The sequence below is a fragment of the Ailuropoda melanoleuca genome, chromosome 1, assembly GCF_002007445.2.
Source record: "Ailuropoda melanoleuca isolate Jingjing chromosome 1, ASM200744v2, whole genome shotgun sequence".
NCBI classification, from domain to species: domain Eukaryota; kingdom Metazoa; phylum Chordata; class Mammalia; order Carnivora; family Ursidae; genus Ailuropoda; species Ailuropoda melanoleuca.
Genome location: NC_048218.1, coordinates 150,336,801 through 150,357,921, shown reverse-complemented (window position 1 = coordinate 150,357,921; position 21,121 = coordinate 150,336,801). Strand labels below are relative to the sequence as shown.

The 21,121-nt window shown below is 34.1% G+C and overlaps 1 protein-coding gene across 14 annotated transcripts in view; it reads right to left on the bottom strand.

Moving 5' to 3' along the window:
- PHF14 (PHD finger protein 14) overlaps window positions 1-21,121 on the bottom strand; it is a 240,606-nt gene that overhangs the window by 191,724 nt on the left and 27,761 nt on the right. For all 14 annotated transcript variants that reach the window (XM_034668347.1, XM_034668327.1, XM_034668335.1 and 11 more), the window contains exons 5-7: window positions 12,559-12,718; window positions 7,516-7,627; window positions 4,416-4,553 (exon numbers count right to left, since the gene is read on the bottom strand). In XM_034668347.1, coding sequence (XP_034524238.1) covers window positions 4,416-4,553; window positions 7,516-7,627; window positions 12,559-12,718 — 410 coding nt within the window. The remainder of the gene's footprint in view (window positions 1-4,415; window positions 4,554-7,515; window positions 7,628-12,558; window positions 12,719-21,121) is intronic.

The window sequence follows — 21,121 nt, the reverse complement described above, 5'->3', positions numbered from 1 at the left end:
TTAAGACAGGTAACCAGGAAAGTCCACAGTGAGAAGCAGGCATGGAGCGAAGATCCAAAAAAAAGTGAGGGAATGAGCCATGAGGACATACATGAGGGAAGGGCAGCCCATGCAACAAGTACAGAGACCCAGAGTAGGAGCTTACCCAACACGTTCATTACAGAAGCAGGAAAAAGGCCAGGGAGATTGAATAAGGGGAAGAGATGAGGTCAGAAAGGTAATGTGAACCCAGATCACAACACAGAGATTTAAAATCATTGTAAAAAAAAAAAAAAAAAAAAAAAAAATGNCTGGCCTCCAGTGTAAATCAAATAGAAAACCACTGAAGGGGTTTTGAGCAGATGAGTGACCAGCTCTGACTTAGATCTTAATGGGACAGTTAGTTGTTACTGAAAAGGTCCTCCTTTAGAAAGGATTGGCAGACTATGACTTGAGAGCCAAATCTGGGCCCATCTTGTTTTGAAAATAGTTATATTTGAACACAGCCATAGTTATTCATACACATGTTCTCTAAGACAGTTTTCACAATCAATGGCAAACTTAAATAGTTGTGAAACAAACCATAGGCCCAAAAAGCCTAAAATATTTGCTATCCAGCTCTTCAGAGAAAAAAAAAAATTGCCACTCTCTGTCCTAAAAAGGCAAAGAAAAGCAGAGAAAAGAATTAGCATGTTATTAATCCAGGTGACCAACGATTACTGGGACTAGGATAGCAGCAATGAATTTGTTAAGAAGTGGACATATTCTAGACATATTCTAAAGATACAGCTTTATTTTATATACACACACACACACAAATACACTAAATAATTTTTAAAATAAAAATATAAGTTATCACGTGCCTAAAAGCCACATAAAGGTACTACTGAACAGCTCATATAAAATGTCTAGTTTTAAGCAATGTAACTTCTTGATGAATTCATGAAAAATTACTTGATCTACTAAGAGCCTATTTCTACCAATCCTGTTTTTCCCAGCAATATTAAGGCATCGGTTCAATAGCTAAAGATCTAATTTGAGCCCTTGACATTTAATCCATGAATGATTTTAGTCCATTAAGTCAAAGGTTATGGGAAAAAAAGAATTAATAAAATCTATAATCTTATATTGTTTCAAAGAGAATTTTCTACATGGTAACAGAGGCAACAAATCATACTTTATCACAGAAGAAACTACCATACGGTTTTACATGAAATATAAGTAACCTTAAGGCTCACTAAATAGTGTGAAACATAATCACATAAATTTCAGTCAGCATAATTAAACCTGTGCTATTGCTCAATTTTAATAATAAACATGTCGTATCATAACATGGTTTGAATATTCTAAAGAATCTGGAATTTTCACAAAGTGGATCAGAAAAAAAAGAAACTTCAAATGGATCCTCACCAATAAGATAAAGTACTATGTCAGAAGTCTATAAAAAATCATTAGTGGGATGCCTGGGTGGCTCAGTCGGTTGAGAGTCTGCTTTCAGCTCAGGTCATGATCTCAGGGTCCGGGGATCAAGCCCTGCATCGGGCTCCTTGCTCAGCCAGGAGCCTGCTTCTTCCTCTCCCTCTGCCTACTCTGCCTGCTGCTCCCCCTGTTTGTACGCTCTTTCTCTGACAAATAAATAAATAAAATCTTAAAAAAAAAATCAGTAGAATACGGTAAGGTATATGATGTCACTGGATGAAACTAAGGTACTTACTCTTTTTCAACCTTTCTTTTACTGCCTATGTACAACAGCCATTATGAAGAAATCCCACTTGGGGCGCCTGGGTGGCTCAGTCCTTAAGCATCTGCCTTTGGCTCAGGGCATGATCCCAGAGTCCTGGGATCAAGCCCAGCATTGGGCTCCTTGCTGGGAGCCTGCTTCTTCCTCTCCCATTCCCCCTGCTTGTGTTCCCTCTCTCACTGGCTGTCTCTCTCCGTCAAATAAATAAAATCTTAAAAAAAAAAAGGGGGGGGGCGCCTGGGTGGCACAGCGGTTAAGCGCGTCTGCCTTCGGCTCAGGGCGTGATCCCGGCGTTCTGGGATTGAGCCCCACATCAGGCTCCTCTGCAATGAGCCTGCTTCTTCCTCTCCCACTCCCCCTGCTTGTGTTCCCTCTCTCGCTGGCTGTCTATCTCTGTCAAATAAATAAATAAAATCTTAAAAAAAAAAAAAAAAGAGAAAGAAGACATTCCATTTAACAAGTCTTTAAAAAAGGGGGGGAGAAAAAGCTTTCTAGAATGTCATATAATAATAAAACAGAAGATATGCCCATAAACAATAGATATGTTTTAATTTAAAATTTGTTTTTTAATTAAATATACTATTACATTACAAAAATCTTGCTCTATAGAAGTACAACCATAAGAAGTAGCCAAGAACTTCTTTTAACAGAATGATTACTGCCAAGAGCAAACCTCATTGATACAGATTCATAAAAAGTCTTGGGTTTTAAAACACTGGTCAGAAATCTTTACAATTTTCCAATTCTATAATTGTTTATAAACAAGACACTAGAAACATATGCAAATATGTTTTAAATCATTCCCCCCAAAAAAGCACACCTAATAAGGCAGCAGTATATGGCTCCTTCACACATTTTCTTTTTATTTTTTTAAGGACTTATTTATTTTAGAGCGCGCCTATGGGCATGTGCATAAGCACACAGGGGAGGGAGCAGAGGGAGAGAGAGAGAGAAACTTTAGCAGGCTCTGCACTGAGTGGAGCCATGGCCTTTTGATCTCACGATCCTGAGATCACAGCATGAGCTGAAACCAAGTCAGACCCTTAACTGACTGTGCCACCCAGGGGCCCCAGCTTCACACATTTTCGTTAGCTACTGTCTACCCCCGCAAAAAAATGGTGAATGGTGCTATGCGAAGGAACCCAAACTACCATAGTATGAAAGGTAAAGCTCTCAATAAGTTCTAAAAGAAATGGCTACAGAGAAGTCCTCCTGATTGCAAAGCTCAAAGTTTACCACAGTACAGTAATAACCTAACAGATTCTGTGATCCAAGTATTCACCTGGGATTACCTGGTCTTCTAAATCTTACTTGCATTGCCCCTCTGCATTTCTGCTCACCATCCTGAGTTGTAGTCATAACTAATCCACACAACCCTATTATATAATTAATTATACCTCTACGTCTGCCTAAGAGCTGTGCAAATATTCAATGCTTACCCAGTACCCTTCCTCAAGTAATCAAAGTACAATTCATAAGAATCAGAGGCTGGTACAAAATCATGTACCAACATATAACAGCTATAGAATTCATTTATTCAAAAAATATATCGCTCTGAATCTACTCAACAAATTTTCATCAGATTATCTTTTTCACTTAATTCCTTCTATGAATTAAATGGGATAAGATAAAGACCTAATATAATAAACATATTTTTATATAATACTAAAAATTTAGCCAGTAAAAGAAGAAATACAACAAGAGACTTAGATATACCACAGATCCACCATGAATAGACAGTAAGAATTACCAAGCAAACACTCAAATACCTGTCTATATAAAGAATTTAAAAGAATCAACAAAACTTTAATCTCAGGACTCCTTAAAAGTCTTAAAAATTATTGAAACCTGAAACCTTATGTGAGTTATATTTATAGACAGTCCCCATATTAGAAATTAAAATAAATAAAATTTTAATATATTTATTCATCTTAAAATAATCCCATTACAAATTAAGATATATAACATTTTTATTAAAAATACTGTAATTTACATACACAAATTCAGTGAGAAGAGTGGCACTGTTACATTTTTGCAAATCTCTTTAACGTTTAGATAGCCCACATAAAAGAAGATGGCTGGATTCTCAAAACTATTTCCACATTTAATATGTTATATTGTTATGTGTTATATAATCTCTGAAAATACCCCCTATTGCTCATGAGAAAATTAATAGTAAAAAATGTATATACCATTTTCATTTTGTTACAAAGAGAGTTTTAACCTCATAGACTCCTTGAAAGAATATTAAGGAGTCCCCAAAACATACTTTGAAAACAAATAATTGCTTAATCTAAAGCCAATAAACCTGGAAGGAAAACCATAAAATTAAAAACAATTGTAAAGAGAGAGAAATGCAGATACTGAAGATGGGGTAATGATTTTATTTGTAGAAACAGAGTGAGGATATCCAAGATGCTGACATTTTAATGCTTTAAAACAACCCGGATTATGTTTCATTTTATCTGTCAGATCTCACTATAAAAATTTTAACATTTTCCAAACGTCTAACTAGCTTTAAAACAGAAAAAAACCTCATGCATTGTTTACTTTTGAAATTTTAAACCAGTGATCTAGGCGAAGACTTTTAAAATAAGCTTGTTAATTTCTTTTATGATGCACACCTGTTGTGGGACATTAACAGTCATGAGACATTATGAACATATTCACCAATGATGAGTTTAAATAAACCTACCTCTTCTGCTGCTGCTTCTGAAAGCAGACCTTCCTTCTGGGCACAGGTCACATGGAAATAGGCTCTGCACATCCCTGCATCACAGCTAATGCAAACTCCAGTTCTAGCAAAACGAGGGTCTTCACAGAAGCTACACTCCTACAATGGAGTAATAGGAAAACTCTCAGAATAAAAGTATCTCTAGAACAAGACTCCATTCTCATACAAAGCATTCATAAAACACAAATAATCAATGGCATTTTAGTAGAAACAATAATTATAGGCAAGAAAATTTATATGAAAAATCTCTCTATAGTTCTAATAAACCAAAATTCCACTGATATAATAATGATGACAGAAATAATAAGAATAATTTGAAAGTTTACTATGTGCTAAGCACTATTCTAAGCACTTTATATATATTAATATATGCAACCATACCGTGGAATCTTCCACTCTAATATGTGGAAGAAATATTATCTCCATTTCACACAGGAGAAAATTGAGGTGAAGACAGGTTAAGAAATCTGTTCAAAATAACACAAAAAATAACTGCCAACTCAGTATTCAAGCCAGGGTAATTTTACTTTAAAGTCCATGCTCTTAACCATTAAACTATACTGATTTGAACAATATAACACTGCTTGGAAAATTAAAGAAAATAAATAAGCCAGAGAAAATTCACCAAAAAAATCTAGGCATTGCAGCCAAAGATATCGTATATTTTAAAAATACATTTAAGAGAATTAAGTACTATTAAATTAAATACTATTAAAGAGAAATACTTTAAAAAGAATTAAAAGTAATCTTAAGTAAACAATTTGCTGTGATAGATATTACAGCCAACTACATCCTTTCTGAACAGAAAGGAAAAAACTGTAAAACTGAAAGTTTAAACTACTGAAATTATTCCCAATCCCCCCAAATTTATTTTTATCCTTTTCACTGTCTAAACCACAGAGAAAAAAAAAATCTAGTCATAAAATATAAACTACTCAAGTGATAGTAATCTTCATAAAAGAAAAACCTGCTAAATTGTGAAAGACTGACAACAGACAATTAAAGAACTGTTTATAGTAAACATATTCCAAGTAAATTAAATATAAGGGAATCATAAAGAAAAAAATAGTTTCGACAAACACTAAAAATGTCATTTTAAGACTGTAATAGTTAGGGATTGTCTACTAGGTAGACAGCACCAAACTGACACATCAGCGATGAATGAAAACAGCAAGAACTGGGCACAGATGTGAAAACACACCCAAATCCTGACACTCTACTGCTTGGTTAAATGTCTTTTTCCAAAAACAATAGAAGACGTATGGGATAAAATACTAGCGAATAGTAATCTAAACATGAAACCAAAAAAAGAGAGAAAGAATGAGACAGGAGAGAGGAAGGTAGAGAAAGAAATGAAGAAATTAAATTATTTCAAGAATGTCAATAGCACAAACAGAACCAAATTGTTCAGGATAGTTCCCAAACAAATGCAATGTAATATGATAAAGTTTAGCAAGAGATTTCAGAGTAAATACACGGAGAAATTTCATGACCATAAAGTCTTGTAGACTACAGAACAATCTAACAAAGAAAGGGGAATCTTCCTCAATTGCCTGAATCATTTAAAATGCTAGGGAACTAAGCAACTGAGAACACAGGAAAGAAAGCAGCCAGGATTAGGAAACGGATAGATATGTCCATAAGAGCTGTCCCAGTTATAATTAACATCACTGGTTGATTTTGCAGATGAGCTAGAGAATACATAATTTTTTACTCCATTTCCTAATCATACTTTAAAACAAAAGCAGGTGATAATGAAAAATCAGCTGACGACTGCTGATGACTATTCAATGATTCTCTTTTTGAGTTCAAAAGTCACTGCTGGTTTCAGTTACATGAAATAATATCTGGTTCCTGTGTTTTTCATTGCTTGCAGATTTGTATTTATGATAATAACGTGTACCTACTGAAAATTACTTAAGCTAGTCCCTTCCAGGCTCTGTGTTCGTGAATTATGAAGCTGCTATCAGAAAGCAGTACCTTTCACTTCCAGTAATGGGTGCACTAGGAAATTTGTATTAATCCTGCTAAAAACTAGAAAATATGGACAAATTATTATTTTTTTTAAACTACAGCTTTAAAGGCATCAGAGAGATAACAAGATAGTATAGAATTACCTGAGGAGCAGGAAAGTAAGTTCAGTGTTTGTGCCTGTTTTTCTCCCTGGGGGCTTTAGCTAATTTTGGAGAGAGATGCTGCAGATAGTTCAATAGAAATTACCCAAACTAGCACAAGAGTTTTGGAGTGAGGCTGGAGGCCTGCAGGTCTGAGGGATGCAGGTGGTGGTTAGAACCTAAGGAGGGTATTCTGGATATAACAGCAGAAACTGTCAAATTCTGAATTTTCAATATCGGAATTTTCCAACAATCTATAAACTTCCCATCCCACCTTAATGTGTTACTTATGCTATTCAGGAGTCTTCCTTCCCAATTTCCCAAAAGACAGCAATGGAAGAGAATGTATCAGTGCCTAGTTCATTCTAATATTACAGGGGTGTCTATAGTAATTATATATCTAAGTTTAAACCAATAAGTGTATTTTTATCACTTATAATCCTAAAGCTCGAGCTTTAAAAACCAATTTATAAACTTGAGGCTGAGAATCAGTTGCTAAACAGGTTATGTAGTCATTTAAACAACAAAAACAACAACAACAACACTTGAAGTCTTAGCAAAATAACAGGTGCCTCTTGTACTCTCTTCATACTTTTGGTAAATTCCACTTCAAAAGTAAAGTCAGAAATTAGGTTTGTAGTTGCTCTAACTGGTCTGAGAATTCATGTGTGCTAGGGAGTGTGCTAAAGGCCAAAGAAATAGAAGTAGAATCAATTATCATTTTACCCCACAAGTTACATTAAACTAAGAATACATTAAAGAATTTATAAATTATGGGCTTTCTGGTAAAATTACTACTAATAATAGATGATTTAATGCTAACTGCTTTACAAATAGTATGATCACAAATAAGCATTTCTGTACTCAACAATGATATGATATTAGTAAAAAGCCATATAAACAAGTAAAAATTTTTCTTTTAGACAATCAAGAAAACTTTGTCTCACCTTGGCACCATATTTGGAATAGTTCATTTCTGTTAGTGTTACTGGTCGTAATTTGTCAATATCTCCAAAGGCTACTCCAGGAACATACAGGGCACAAACAATGTGAACCCATCTATAAGGAGAGAAAATATGATTTTGCTATCAAACCCTTTCATAAAATGCTCACGAGGAAAATAAACACAAAATATGTGCCATCTCAAATAACTACTGAAAGAATTCTACGGTCAGATTTCAGAATCTCATATAACTGAAGAATATGGAGTAAGCACAACTGCAATAAGCACTTTTCTAGCAGCTTAGCCAAAGCTAAGAGTTAACAACTATAATTGCCTTTCACTTCAATTCACTGCACTTTGCACTCACCTGTTATTCTTAAATATTTGCACAAAACCACTATTCAAATGAAACAAAACATCATTTTCTTACGCATGGAAAGGTATTCAAATTCATTATTTTAAGCACTCTGAGAAGTAAGGATCTAATTTAAGAACTGTGAAGTAATTCTGCAGAAATTAGGTAAAATTGTTCTTTCTTGTTACTTTTTTCTAAAAGCTGTTAGAACAGTCCTTCAGAATACTTTAAAACATTTTTTCTGGTGTTCATCCAGACTTTCTTTGTTTCCAGGTTAAAACTGATTCTCAAAGACTGTTCAGAACAGTTATAACATATAAGGAAATCCTTTTTCACTCATCTGTTCACCATACAACCTTTGTACTAAAACTTATACATCCCAAATATATATTTTTTTTTAGTCTGAATGATGCGCAACACTAAACAAAGAATGCTCAAAGTTTCAGTACACTAAAAAGGGAGTTGATTCTAATTTCATTTTTTCAAAGCTACCCTGAAACTTTTGAAATGCATTAGGAACCTTTTCTGTTTACGTACAACCACACAATATATGGGATCACTGGATTTTGAAATTTAAACAGATCTATATCACTTCCGTGAGAAAGAAGGTAAAAATGAGATGGCAAATCTCTCTTAACCTTGTGACTATATTAACAACAAATTCTGCTTTATCACAGCTTGAGAGGCTATGACTGCTACATGGTTATGTTTTGTGACACACTAAAAGTTTTAAAAGAATAAGACTAAGAATCATTTTATAGAAGCACTGGAGAAAACAGTTACAAATCTTTGGAAATTATCTTTTTAACTGAGAAGAAAATCCAAGATTTTGAGATTTTCTTGATAAAATGTTTTAATCCAACCTCCCAAATGTATCCTGTGGAGTTCAATATAAAGATACACATCTTCAACAAGCAGCTGCTTTCTCAATTTAATTTGCGCAGTTTTTTCATGCTCCACTGGTGTATTAAATGCCACTGTACTCTGTAGGAGTTTATCTTTGAGAAACCCAACAGCTGGCTGCTTGCTTCATACTGACCTTCTGAAAATGTTTTAGTACAAGTCATGCAAGTACTACAGATTTAAACTGCCATTTCAGTGTGATTGGCACACAAGTGTATAATTTCTCCCCAACCACTGATATGAGGATGTCAACTTGGGTCTTTATTAAAATGCATATCAAACAGCTGAGACAATTTTGTTCCTTTTTAATACCTGTTGTAAATAATTTTTTGTTCATTTGTTTAATTGTACATACTTTAGAATTCTTTAATTAAGACAAATGGAGAAATCAAAAAGGAATAATCTTCTTCGCTACTTTAACATCCATTTTGCTTAGAGCTATAAGGACAGGTGTTGGACTGGGGAAAGGAAACAGAAAAGACGTACCACATAATAGCACCAAAAAAACGAAGAGACAAAATTGTCATTCTAGCATAAAAATTATTAATATATCCTTTTAAACGCACATATTTTAATAAAGCAAACTAGCTAGATTTATCAAGGACTCACTCAGAATGGGAACTACTTTAATCAAATTTGATTTTGAAATGCGTTATATTTGTAGTGCCTTTACAACATGTAAAATAAATCCATTTCCATTATGTTATTTTCATTCTTCATCTATTCATTCAGTAATCAATTCCTAAGTGACTACTAGGATACAGCACCACGAAGACAGTTTAGAAGTATAATTATGCAATGTTAAGTACTTGCAGCATAGCGTTGGGCATGCAAACTTTAAGGATTAGAGTCTGTCTAATATTTCCCATAATCAGGTTTATATAAGACCACTTAAGACAGGGTAAAATACTCTTCCTAAGGAATGGAATAAAAATTTAATGACAAAAAGTACTAATGGTTTCCTCACACTAAATCATATCATTTTCCATGTAGAACTTGCGGCTCCCATCAGAAACAGGGGGAAAAGTCTAATTAGCCTATGTGATATGGCAGTTTCAAAACCTTTTTCATTCTTTCCATACATTGTGCTTTTTTCCCCCCCATTTACCATTTGAAGCTAGAATACTAAATGGCTTGTCAAATTTTCTTGACTTTTTTTGCCTTGAATCAAAGTATATCAAGCTTCAACTATATCCTTCAAACTATATCAAGACCTATATTTCCACCATAGCCTATAGATGAGTGTGTGCCTCAATGCAAATAAAATGTTCAAACGCTATAAAAGAAATTTGCCAGGCTGTACCATCAAGGGAAGTGTGTGTATAGGTAAGATCCACCGGAGTCAGTACAAATATTTCTCACTGAATCTAAATCAAGAGGCCTCTCTTTTCTCCATTCAGAAACAATTTTACGAGTTATTTTGTGGATTATAATAGCATGAAGGGACAGGTATGTTATAGTTTTTGAATAGAACTTTCAATTTATGAACAAGAAAAGAGGTAAAACAAATTATTTTCCCTAAAAGGAAGCTCTGTGTTTTCCAAAGTTGTTTTACTTATTCACTACAATTTATCACCAAAAATTTCAACTGTCAGGACTAAATAGTTACCAGAAGGAATTTATGCAGCTGGTACTCTATGAGCACCTTAAGGAAATGGAACAATATCAGTAATAAGCACTAGGAGCAGCAGAAGCAGCAGCAGTAGAAATAAGGATACATTTATTAACCACTTATTATGCTCCAGAAACTGTATTGTTTTACAGTAATCACCTCATTTAATCCTCTCAAAAGTACTAAGAAAATGGAGGTTTTAAAATAAGTTTAAATCACATGATCGCAGTTAGTAAAAAAAAAAAAAAAAAAAAAAAAAAAAAACTAAAAAAAAGGNGAACTGAAATACAGGCAGTCCAACTTGAAAACACATACTTTTAATGCTGTACTAAATTCCCTAATTCTGGGCCCAAGTCAGTCCAAACATGAAATAATGCCCAGGTCTACAATAGAGACTAAAGATTCATGTCAATACATCAAATCATCTGTTACATCTTATATTTTATTTCATCTTTTTGGATGTGCAATGAGGAAGAAGACCTAAGATTTTTAGCCATTCTTCCTAAATATCAACACACAGGGTTCTTCAAGACTCCATGGTAGATTCTATGCTATCCCAACAACCTTGTATGGCGACATTTCTGAGAGGCCTCTCCACACCAACTGAGGGAAATACAAGAAAAATATTTTTGACTTTACAAAAGTAACATGTATTAAATTTTAAAGATTACCTTTATTTTGGGATAAAATGTATCCTATCCTTTTCAATGTTAAAATATGGAAAATAATGCTGAAAATCTGTATAGGTTATTTTATTATTCCTGTCCCAATATTAAACATTTTTTAAAATACTGAAATATTTCATCACAAAATAAAAAACTTAACATCACAAAATAAAAAATACATTTTAGTACTTCTCTTACATGGGGAGGGGGCCGGTAGGGTGAGGAGGTCAGGTAGGTAATGATCCATAAAATACAAGAGGGCAGGAACTACTCTTAAATTTCCATCACCCATCCTAGATGGTAGTCTCTTGGACAAAAACATGAAAAAATGTCAACACTATTAGGATGACAATTACTCAAATATAAAAATAAAGATGAGTGTGAGTGTAGTGAAAAAAAATAGGTCTTTGTGCCAGTTATCAATTTACTGCCTCTCAGCTCTAAATCCACCTTAAATATCTGCTATGCAAAAATGGACAAAATCCCTTCAGCATTTCTCCTTTACAGTGAGCATGATATTAAAGCTGTCTTACTAGAAGTGGTAGAGAGCACCGTAGGAGGAAAGCACTTCTCAGCAGGGATGACAAACAGCATCTGCCAGGGCTCTGCCCCAGACATATACACCGACTACCAACTCTGTGACCTCGCAAGCCCAGCCTGGAGATCACTTTTCTATGGCCCTCTTAACACAGACCCACACACTCCAGATACCACACTGGTGCCCCAGTTCCCTCTGCAACTTGTGCCTAAACACCCACTTGCCAAGAACTAAGGACTGGTTCTGGCCCAGGCAAACCAGTAATCTCTGCCATCCAATAGGTTGCAACTACACCTCCTCCAATAAGGTCTAAACTTCAGCCTGGGGGAGGGGTCTTCCAAGTTTGTCATTCCCTGGATACTCTCCCTCAGCCTTGGGGTATTCTTTAGAGTCCTTTTATACCACAGTTACTTACTTATTTATTCAAATTCAATTAGCCAACATGTAGCACATCATTCTTTTTTTTAAATTTTTTAAATTAACATATAATGTATTATTTGTTTCAGGGGTACAGGCTGTGATATCACAGTTACTCTTATCATAGCTTAATAATTCGGTAAAGTTCCCCTTTTAAAACCACTGTATGGGTTCTGTCTTCTGACATACTTTTGAAGTCAGAGAGATCTGGGTTCCAATCTGACTATCCACCTGCTGTGGCCTTGATCAAATTAAAATTACTTAATGATCTGAGCCTCAGCTACCACACCTATAAAATGGAAAACTTTAGCACCTGTTTTATTATAGAGCCATTATTGGGATTAAATGGGACTATGGCTATAAAGGCAAATGCAGACAACCAATAAACAGTATTTTCTCCTTCTTCCCCTGATCTGTAGCCTACTGTCCATTTACTCTATGCCAAAAAAATACAAAGAAACAACCAAACAAAATTGTGTAACTGAAAAAATTAGAATAGTCAGAAGCAGACACATTATAAAGCAGGCATATTAACACATCAGAATTATGACATCAACCTTCCAGCATCTGTCTCCTTGAAAATTCCATCCTGATTGGGACAGAGTTCACAGCTAGGGGAAACACCACATTTACAGGCATCACAAAACCAAGGTTCCGTGGAGTTTTCAGAAGCTGAACTCATAATAGAGTCACTCTCTCCATCAACTCCATAGCAACCTAAAAAAAAAAAAAAAAAAAAAAAAAAAAAAAAAAAAAAAAAAAAAAAANAGAAAGAAAAAAAGTATGATGAAATAGTTTATTTTTTTAACTCATTTATAAAATTACAAAAGAAAAAGGGAAGTAGAGAACGAATCTGAAAAACCAACGGTTCATAAGAATGATATTAAAGTCAAAACATGTAAGTGAAACCATTTTATAAAAGTACTTTTTCACCTACCATAGTATACACAATTAAACAAATGACCTTTTAAAATAATTTTACATCTACTGGAAAAGCATGATGGGAATAGAAAAATGTACAGTTCTTTAAAAAATTACATAAAAATAGGAATTTTCATTAAAAAGAAATCAGATTGCATCTAGGAACTACTGGTTAATATTTATTGAGCTCCTTTTGTAATGGACACTTAAATTTATTTAAGACCATGCTCATGCAAAATAAATATACAATCAAAAAAGTCTCTAATCTAACTTTGGAGACGGTAGATAAAGCACAAACTCATATAACCATAAACACAAAGTTAACCATTAGTAAAAGAAAAATACAGAAACCCACACAGACATAAATTAAGGCTATAGAACAATTTGAATAGTTCAGACTAGAGTTAGACAAACTGAGTTCCATTCACAACGGAGCCAACTTGTAGCTCCAGGAGGTATTTGATCTTTTTAAAAATTTATAATTCCATCTTCTATAAAAATTTATCCATAACTTAAATTAATGAAAACAGATTAATCTTTTTCTGTTTAACTCAGTATTCTGAGAGAAATTAAATTATTTAATCAGAAAATGTGGTAAAATTTTTTAAAGCTGCTCATAGCAAACAAACAATTAATTAGCATAGATCTTTACATTTTAGAGTAGGTCATGTTATTCTTCAACTACCTTTCAATTATTAAGAGCAAAATGTTTCCTTATCAATGCAAATATACGTATCTGCAATTACAAATTTTAAAGTTACTATTTGCACTTCCAGATTTGTTTAAACTTTTTATAAGATCAAAAACATTTTCCTTGATTTTGAGCTTAAAAAGAGTATATTAGATGTCAAACATGTAAGCCAACAAGAAATTCAAGCAAAACATCACTGCCAACATTTTGGTAAAATCAGGTTCTCATTAAAATTCCTGAAACTCAATTTTGTCAATGAACTCAGTGTTGATGAGGCTCTTAGTGCCTGACAAACCAAACTCACTAAAAAGTGATGTCACATCCATTATCATGAATAATTACTTCTAAGTATAAAAATACCAAGAAGAATGTACTGGCACCAACACAATACTGATAAATATAGAATCCAATAAAGGGCAACTGAAAAGTTCGAAGATCATTTCACCCAGACTACAAAAAACCATTTCGAACTCTTGATGACTTACAATAACGACTACCATAGTCATGACTCCTAGTTTTTTTTTTTCTCCTAAATGATGCTTGATACACTTCATATTACCTAATTTCTCTTCTTCTAGAAAGGAAGATACCACCCTCATGATAAAAATATCCTGAAGAGAAAAAAAATGAATGCATAAATAGTAATAAATTACAACTTAATTCTAGGTCTGATATACACCCTCGTCTTCTTTAGGCTTGAGCACTTCTCTGATCTCCTAAGACACATTTATTACCTCTCCAAAGTAGGTTGCTTCTACAGAGAGCCAAATATCAACCTTCCAGGTTTATTCTAAGAGGGTGGTTTATTCTAAGAGGGTGGTCTAAGTGCCAAATTCTAAGGGGCATCCAAAGTGACCTCCAATAAACTGAAGACATCAAAAACACACAAACACACACACACTATGAGAAGCATATGGAAGTAACAATCATCTCTCAAGAGGCTTTACCACACAGGTAAGTTTATATGCATCTAGTTTAAGACGTGATTGCTCGAACTGGTTACAAACTCAACAGACAACTGGAACCTAAACTGGAGAGTGTGTTCTCACAAACACCAAAGATACTCAAATTTAAATAAATACATACATACATACATACATACATACATACAGAGTTAAATCACCCAGAAAGAAAAAGAACCATACACAACTAGAAAATAATTTTAAAGTACCAACATTAATTTACTAGATGTCATTAATGGGTCAATAGTCATGTGTATGTATTTTAGTCACACAATGCTATCACTGACTATAGAGTATAATTAAAACAGCCTGGTAGGCAGAAAACTAAAAAGTTGGTTTGCAACTATGATTACATAAGCTACCTCAAGAAGTTACCGTAATTGTCATCTTTATGCTATTCGAAGGCTTTGTAACAGTGAACCTTAACATGATCTGAAAATCATACTTAAAGAATGCCAAAGAAAAGATTTCAAAGGAGCTAAACTATAGTACACAAGATGAGCAAAAAAATCAAAACTTATTAATTTCTTTAATATCATTAAAGTGTGTTGGTAATCATCGTCTTCAGTTCTGTTTAGATATACATTTTTTAGATGACAAATCCTAAAATGAAAAGGAAATATAATTTTCTTCTTGGGAGCAGTTATTATTATCACCAATAAAAGAATTTTTCAGTAAACTCAATAGTAAGCAAAACACAGTATTCAAAGAAAAATCACAAAATAAAACAATAAAAATTAATGTGCTTTCTCAAAGGTTTATAAAATACTACAAGGAAAAATGTATTTTCTTTACAAAATAATGTCCATTTGAAGTAAATTTTTTCATCTGTATTCACAAAAAGTAGGCAATTACCAAAATAACAAAGCCCCTGTGGAGCTATTTTACTCACCTCATTTGCCAAAATCAAGGTAAATCACAGCAGTTTTTATACAATAAAGCAAAATTTCAATTCTATTTTTTAAAGAATGTTCTACAAACATGGCAAAAATCTGCACATAGATTAAACTACAAACAACCTGAAGAATGATTTTTGAGCATTTCTCTTAGGAAATCCCTACTTTGTAACCTACAATATTGGTATCATGTAAGTTCAAAAGGCAACCAGCAGGTGCGTAAGTATTTCTTCTTCAGCTTCAATGCCCCTGAAAGATGATTCACAGTGTGTTATGACCCTTATAGAGTTCTTCACTTGCCACTTTCCAATATTTCTCTACCATACCTACTGAGTTTACTGAGCTCTAGACCAAAGTTCTAACATATTATAACCACTCTGATACCTTTTAATTAATGACTAAACACATTTTAAGATCTTTTTCTTTCCTCCACGCAAAAAAGAATTTAAAGTACCATAAAACAATGTTTATTTCCGGGCACCTAGGTGGCTCAGTCAGTTAAACATCTGCTTTTGGCTCAGGTCATTGTCTCAGGGTCCCGGAATCAAGCCCTGAATCAGGCTCCCTGCTCAGTGGGGAGTCTGCTTCTCCCTCTTCCTCTGCCCGACTCGTGCTCACTCTTTCTCAAATAAAATAAATAAAATACCCCCCACCCAGAAAAAAACAAAAACCCACCTTTATTTCCTTCTACTTACCTAATTCTGTGTAGATGCACCTTCATTCAATAAGATTATGGAAAGAATTTTTTCATTTGGGTACCCATATAAAATAAGAGACAGACATATAAAACCTGTTTTATATGGAGTTTTCAAGTTTTCAAATATGTAAACTTAAAAAACATGTTTCTGTGGCCATCTGATTAGGATCAACCTCTGAGTAACACATGCAACCTACACAAATCATATTTAAGGACAAATAATATAAAATGTGTTTACAGTTGTTTCGAATTATACAAGGGTATAGCTAATCCAAATCAGTGGAAATTTTCGCCATTCAACTTGTCTCAAGGAAGAAAAGACCTTCAGTCTTTCGTCTTCTAGAGTTACATAAACTTTGGACAAATCACATCTCTGAGGCTGAGTTAAAATGATCTACAAATGTATTTAATAACATCTCTCCTAAAGAAAAAAATAGGAACCCAAAAGGTGTCATTTAAAAACTTAAAGCATTTTTTTCTGTTCTTAACATCCTAACACTAAGACCTCTGATTTTTACTCACTAAAAAAAGAGAAAGATTTTAAAGTAATACTGTTGTTTATGAGAAAAGATGTAGGATACCTGTAACAAATATGTCCTAAAGCATAAAAGAACGAAAATTGTCTGCTGACTTACAAAATTCAAATGGTTATAACTTGAACATACTTTACTACTCAATAAACATTCACAAGGATATATTTTTGCATATACTAAGAAATAAAAATGGTCTAGAGCTAGTTAATAACAGAGACAAAATGAATGGGGGGAATATCTCTTAGTAGACCTTATCTCATTTAATGCACAGCAGCTAAACCGAAGGGTAACTGCTGGCAAATGCAGTGCATTACCCAATTCTCTATCATGTACTACGACACATATGTGACATTTTACTTCAGACAGAGTGCAATCAGTATATCAGGATAACTGACATCACAGTCAGGGGTACCCTACCAATACAAGTTAGTTATAAGATTTTGTCACAAAGGTGTTTATACTAAGTGCCAAGTTGGAATCCTTTGATTTCAAAAAGAAATTCATCTACACTAAGTGAGTACTCTGAAAAGTAATTAGACAGTTATACATTTAATAAACAATATTTCAAATACCATCTTTTAGCAAAATCTCAACTTAAAAACTTCTCTTTATTATGCTTAAGAATAAGTATATTTAAAAAAAGAAGGGGCACCTGGGTGGCTTAGTCAGTTAAGCATCTGACTTCGGCTCAGGTCATGATCTCAGGGTTTTGGGATCCAGCTCTGTATCATCGGGCTCCCCGCTCAGCAAGAAGTCTGCTTGTCCCTCTCCTTCTGCCCCTCCCCCACTTGTGCTGTCCCTCTCTCAAATAAATAAACAAAATCTTAACCAAAAAAAAAAAAAAAAAAAAAAAAACNAAAAAAAAAAAAAAAAAAAGACGACAATGAAGAATTAGAACAAGAAAGAAAGTTAAAGGGATAACACCAAAACACTTACTATGGTTGTCTGGATATTAGGATTGTTACGAATGCTTTTTCTTTTCTCTGTTCTATATTTCTCACATTTTATTTAATATCTGTGTATATTAGACGGACAGTTTTCTCAAAAATGAGACATTCAAGAATTTCACATTTAACCATGAGATGTTTTTGTTTTTAAAGATTTTACTTATTTATTTGACAGTGAGAGAGAGAGAGAACACAAGTGGGGGGGACAGGGAGAAGCAGGCTTCTCGCTGAGCAGGACCCTGGGATCATGATCTGAGCCAAAGGCAGATGCTTAACTGACTGAGCCACCTAGGTGCCCCTAACCATGAAATGTTTAAGAAAAAGTTCCATGCCTGAACTACAATATGGAAGTCTGTCACTTAGGCACCTGAATTTAAAATAAACAAACAAAAAAACCCAGCTACGCTAGCTTCCTATTTTGCTTTAGAAAATTTCACTCTCTCAGGATTAATTTTATACAAAAATTCATTTTGGAACTTAAAAAGTAGTACAGAATGATCTACAGCTGTAATTGTATAAAAAATGAACATTCTATAAACAATGAAAAATACAAAGTACACGAAAGCGTGAAAAAAATATATGCAAGAATGGAAAATCTTTGTAACACATAAAGCCGTGAAAGGATTAACATTAAAACGAAAAGAATTCCAGTAAATAAATGAGAAAAGACAAAGAGACCTATTAAGAAATGACAAAGGAAACGCACAGCAGATAACAGAACATAAAATGCAAATGGCCACAAGACACCAAACCTCACTCATAATAACTTGAATGCATATTTTAATAAAGTGATAGTTTCCAAAAATTAAAAGAAAATTTACTAATATGCAGTTATCAAGTACTATGTACACTGTTGGTAAGAATATTAACAAGTACAGTCTTTCTGAAGATCATTCCAGCAATTCTTTTTAAAAGTTAAAATGCACTTATCTTTTATTTCAGCAATTTCACTTCTAGGAATCTCTCCCACAGAAATTATTTCATAAATATATATGACGCATATCTGTTAGTACTATCTATAAGTGAAAAACGAAACAAAAAGAAACAAAAACATCATGGTTGAACCATTCTATAGTTAACTATGTACCATTAAAAAGAATAATATATCCCATGTGTACTCACATGAAAAGAATCTCAGTATTAACAGATTAACATATGAGTGAAATACAGCAAGTAACATGGGGAAAAGTCCCATGGTATTTATCCCATTTATTTAGAGAAAGAGATAGCATGAGCATATGCATATGCATATGTGATGTGTGTGTTCACATATGTACACGGGAGCCTGCATGAAGGGGCTCTCACTGGTCAAATCTGAACAATTTAAGTATCAGAAAGAGTAATCAGGTAATAGGTGATAACATATGAGAGCATAATAATATTGAAAAGGAAAAAAGGGAGAAGTTCTCTACAAAACAAATACTGCCCATTAATGTAGAGGAATGACAGAATTAAAAATCCCCATCTTGGAGCTACATATATAACTGATTCTGACAAGAACCCTAATACCACTATGCAAAAGGCTATTAGGGAACAGGGTATTAACAAAGTCTCAAAGTTATTACCCCACAGATTACTTGTTAATTACCAAAAGAAAAACAAATGGCTTTAAAATGGAAAGTTCTAGTTGACACTACCTTTAACTACCATCAAAAATTCAATAAACTGGTATCATACTTTTTTTGATACAGTATAATGGGAAATGAACATCATCAACATAGTACTTTTGCCAAAAACTGTTTAAACTGAACCTAATAATGAGAAAAAAAAAAACCAGACCAATCTAGATTGAGGGAAGTTCTACAAGTTATTCTAAAAACTGGCTTACGACACAAAAAGAACATTTGTTTTAGGCTAAAGGAGACTAAGACACAAAAGCAACACGTAATATATGAATGGATTCTGGATCGGGAGTAGGGCAATACTGCAGTGATAACAGAAGTATAGGGGTCACAAGAAGAGTTTGTATAGGGGCACCTGGGTGGCTCAGTCAGTTAAGCGACCATCTCCTGATTTTGCCTCGGGTCATAATCTCAGGGTTGTGGGATCAAGTCCCACACTGGGCTCCATGCTAAGCTTGGCATCTGCTTGAGATTCTCTCTCCTCTCCCTCTACCCCTCCACCAACTCACGTGCACGCTTTCTCAAATAAAATCTTTAAAAAAAACGGGGCGCCTGGGTGGCACAGCAGTTAAGCGTCTGCCTTCGGCTCAGGGCATGATCCCGGCGTGGTGGGATCGAGCCCCACATCAGGCTCTTCTGCTATGAGCCTGCTTCTTCCTCTCCCACTCCCCCTGCTTGTGTTCCCTCTCTCGCTGGCTGTCTCTATCTCTGTCAAATAAATAAATAAAATCTTTAAAAAAAAAAAAGTTTGCATATTACCAGCCATTAAATTTCTTAAAAAATGTGTTTGTATATCTGTACACACATAAGAAAGCAATACAAGTCTGGAAGAATACACACTCAAGTTTAAAGTATGTTTATCTCTAGGTGATATGATCATGTGGAAGATGTTTTCTTTAGCTCATTTATACTGATATGTTCTACAATGAAAATGTATTCGTGTAATATAATAAAGTTAAATGAACGGCACCTGTATGGCAGTTAGAAAGTACCAGAGAGGGACAGGTGTGAATACAGACCAAACTGTTAACAGTAATATCCTATGCAAAAATAATTCAGATGAACGACAGTAATTCATTGTTCTACTTTATGTACTTCTATATTTGCAACTTCTGTTTATAAACTACTTTAATAGGAAATATTTTAATTAAAAAAATGATTTTTCAAATCCTAATAATATAAGACAATGGTAAACACTAATTTAACACCTATACATTTAGGTTATATTTGTGGAACATAAGGAATCTGGGTAGAGGGAATAGTATAAGTGAAAGCCCTCTAATACCGGAAAAGCAAGTCATCCAAATTGGCAGGTTATGAAATCCAAGAGTCCTGCTATGAGTATGAACTTTATTCTAAAAGGACAAAATGATTTTAAACAGGGGACTAACATGAACAGATGTGCATTTCAGAAAAATCAGCCCTGAAGACAGTAGGAGAACTGGAGCGAGAAGAGGTGCATCTGTTTAGAAGTTTACACCCTAGCTCCCATTTGCCTCAAGTCTCAACCTTCTATCGGCTTGGACCATTATTTTTTGTCTTCAGAGTTTCGTTTTTATCACTTATTGCCTTGTTCCCAACCACTTCTATAAGAAATAAAAAAGTTTAAACTTTTAAAAATCTTACTGTGAGTCTCACCTGCCTTATACCAGAAAGTATACTTTATTCTACATTGCCCTGGCTCCTTTCCATGACCTGTATCTGCAGCTCTCTTAAGCTCCAGCACGACATCTACCTAGCCAGGCCTTTTCTCTCTCAAATTTTACTTCCTTCTAAACCAATGTCTCTCAAAGGATGATCTTCCCCACCTCCTGCAAGAGAACCTAAACGTACCTTTTGTAACTGTAGATA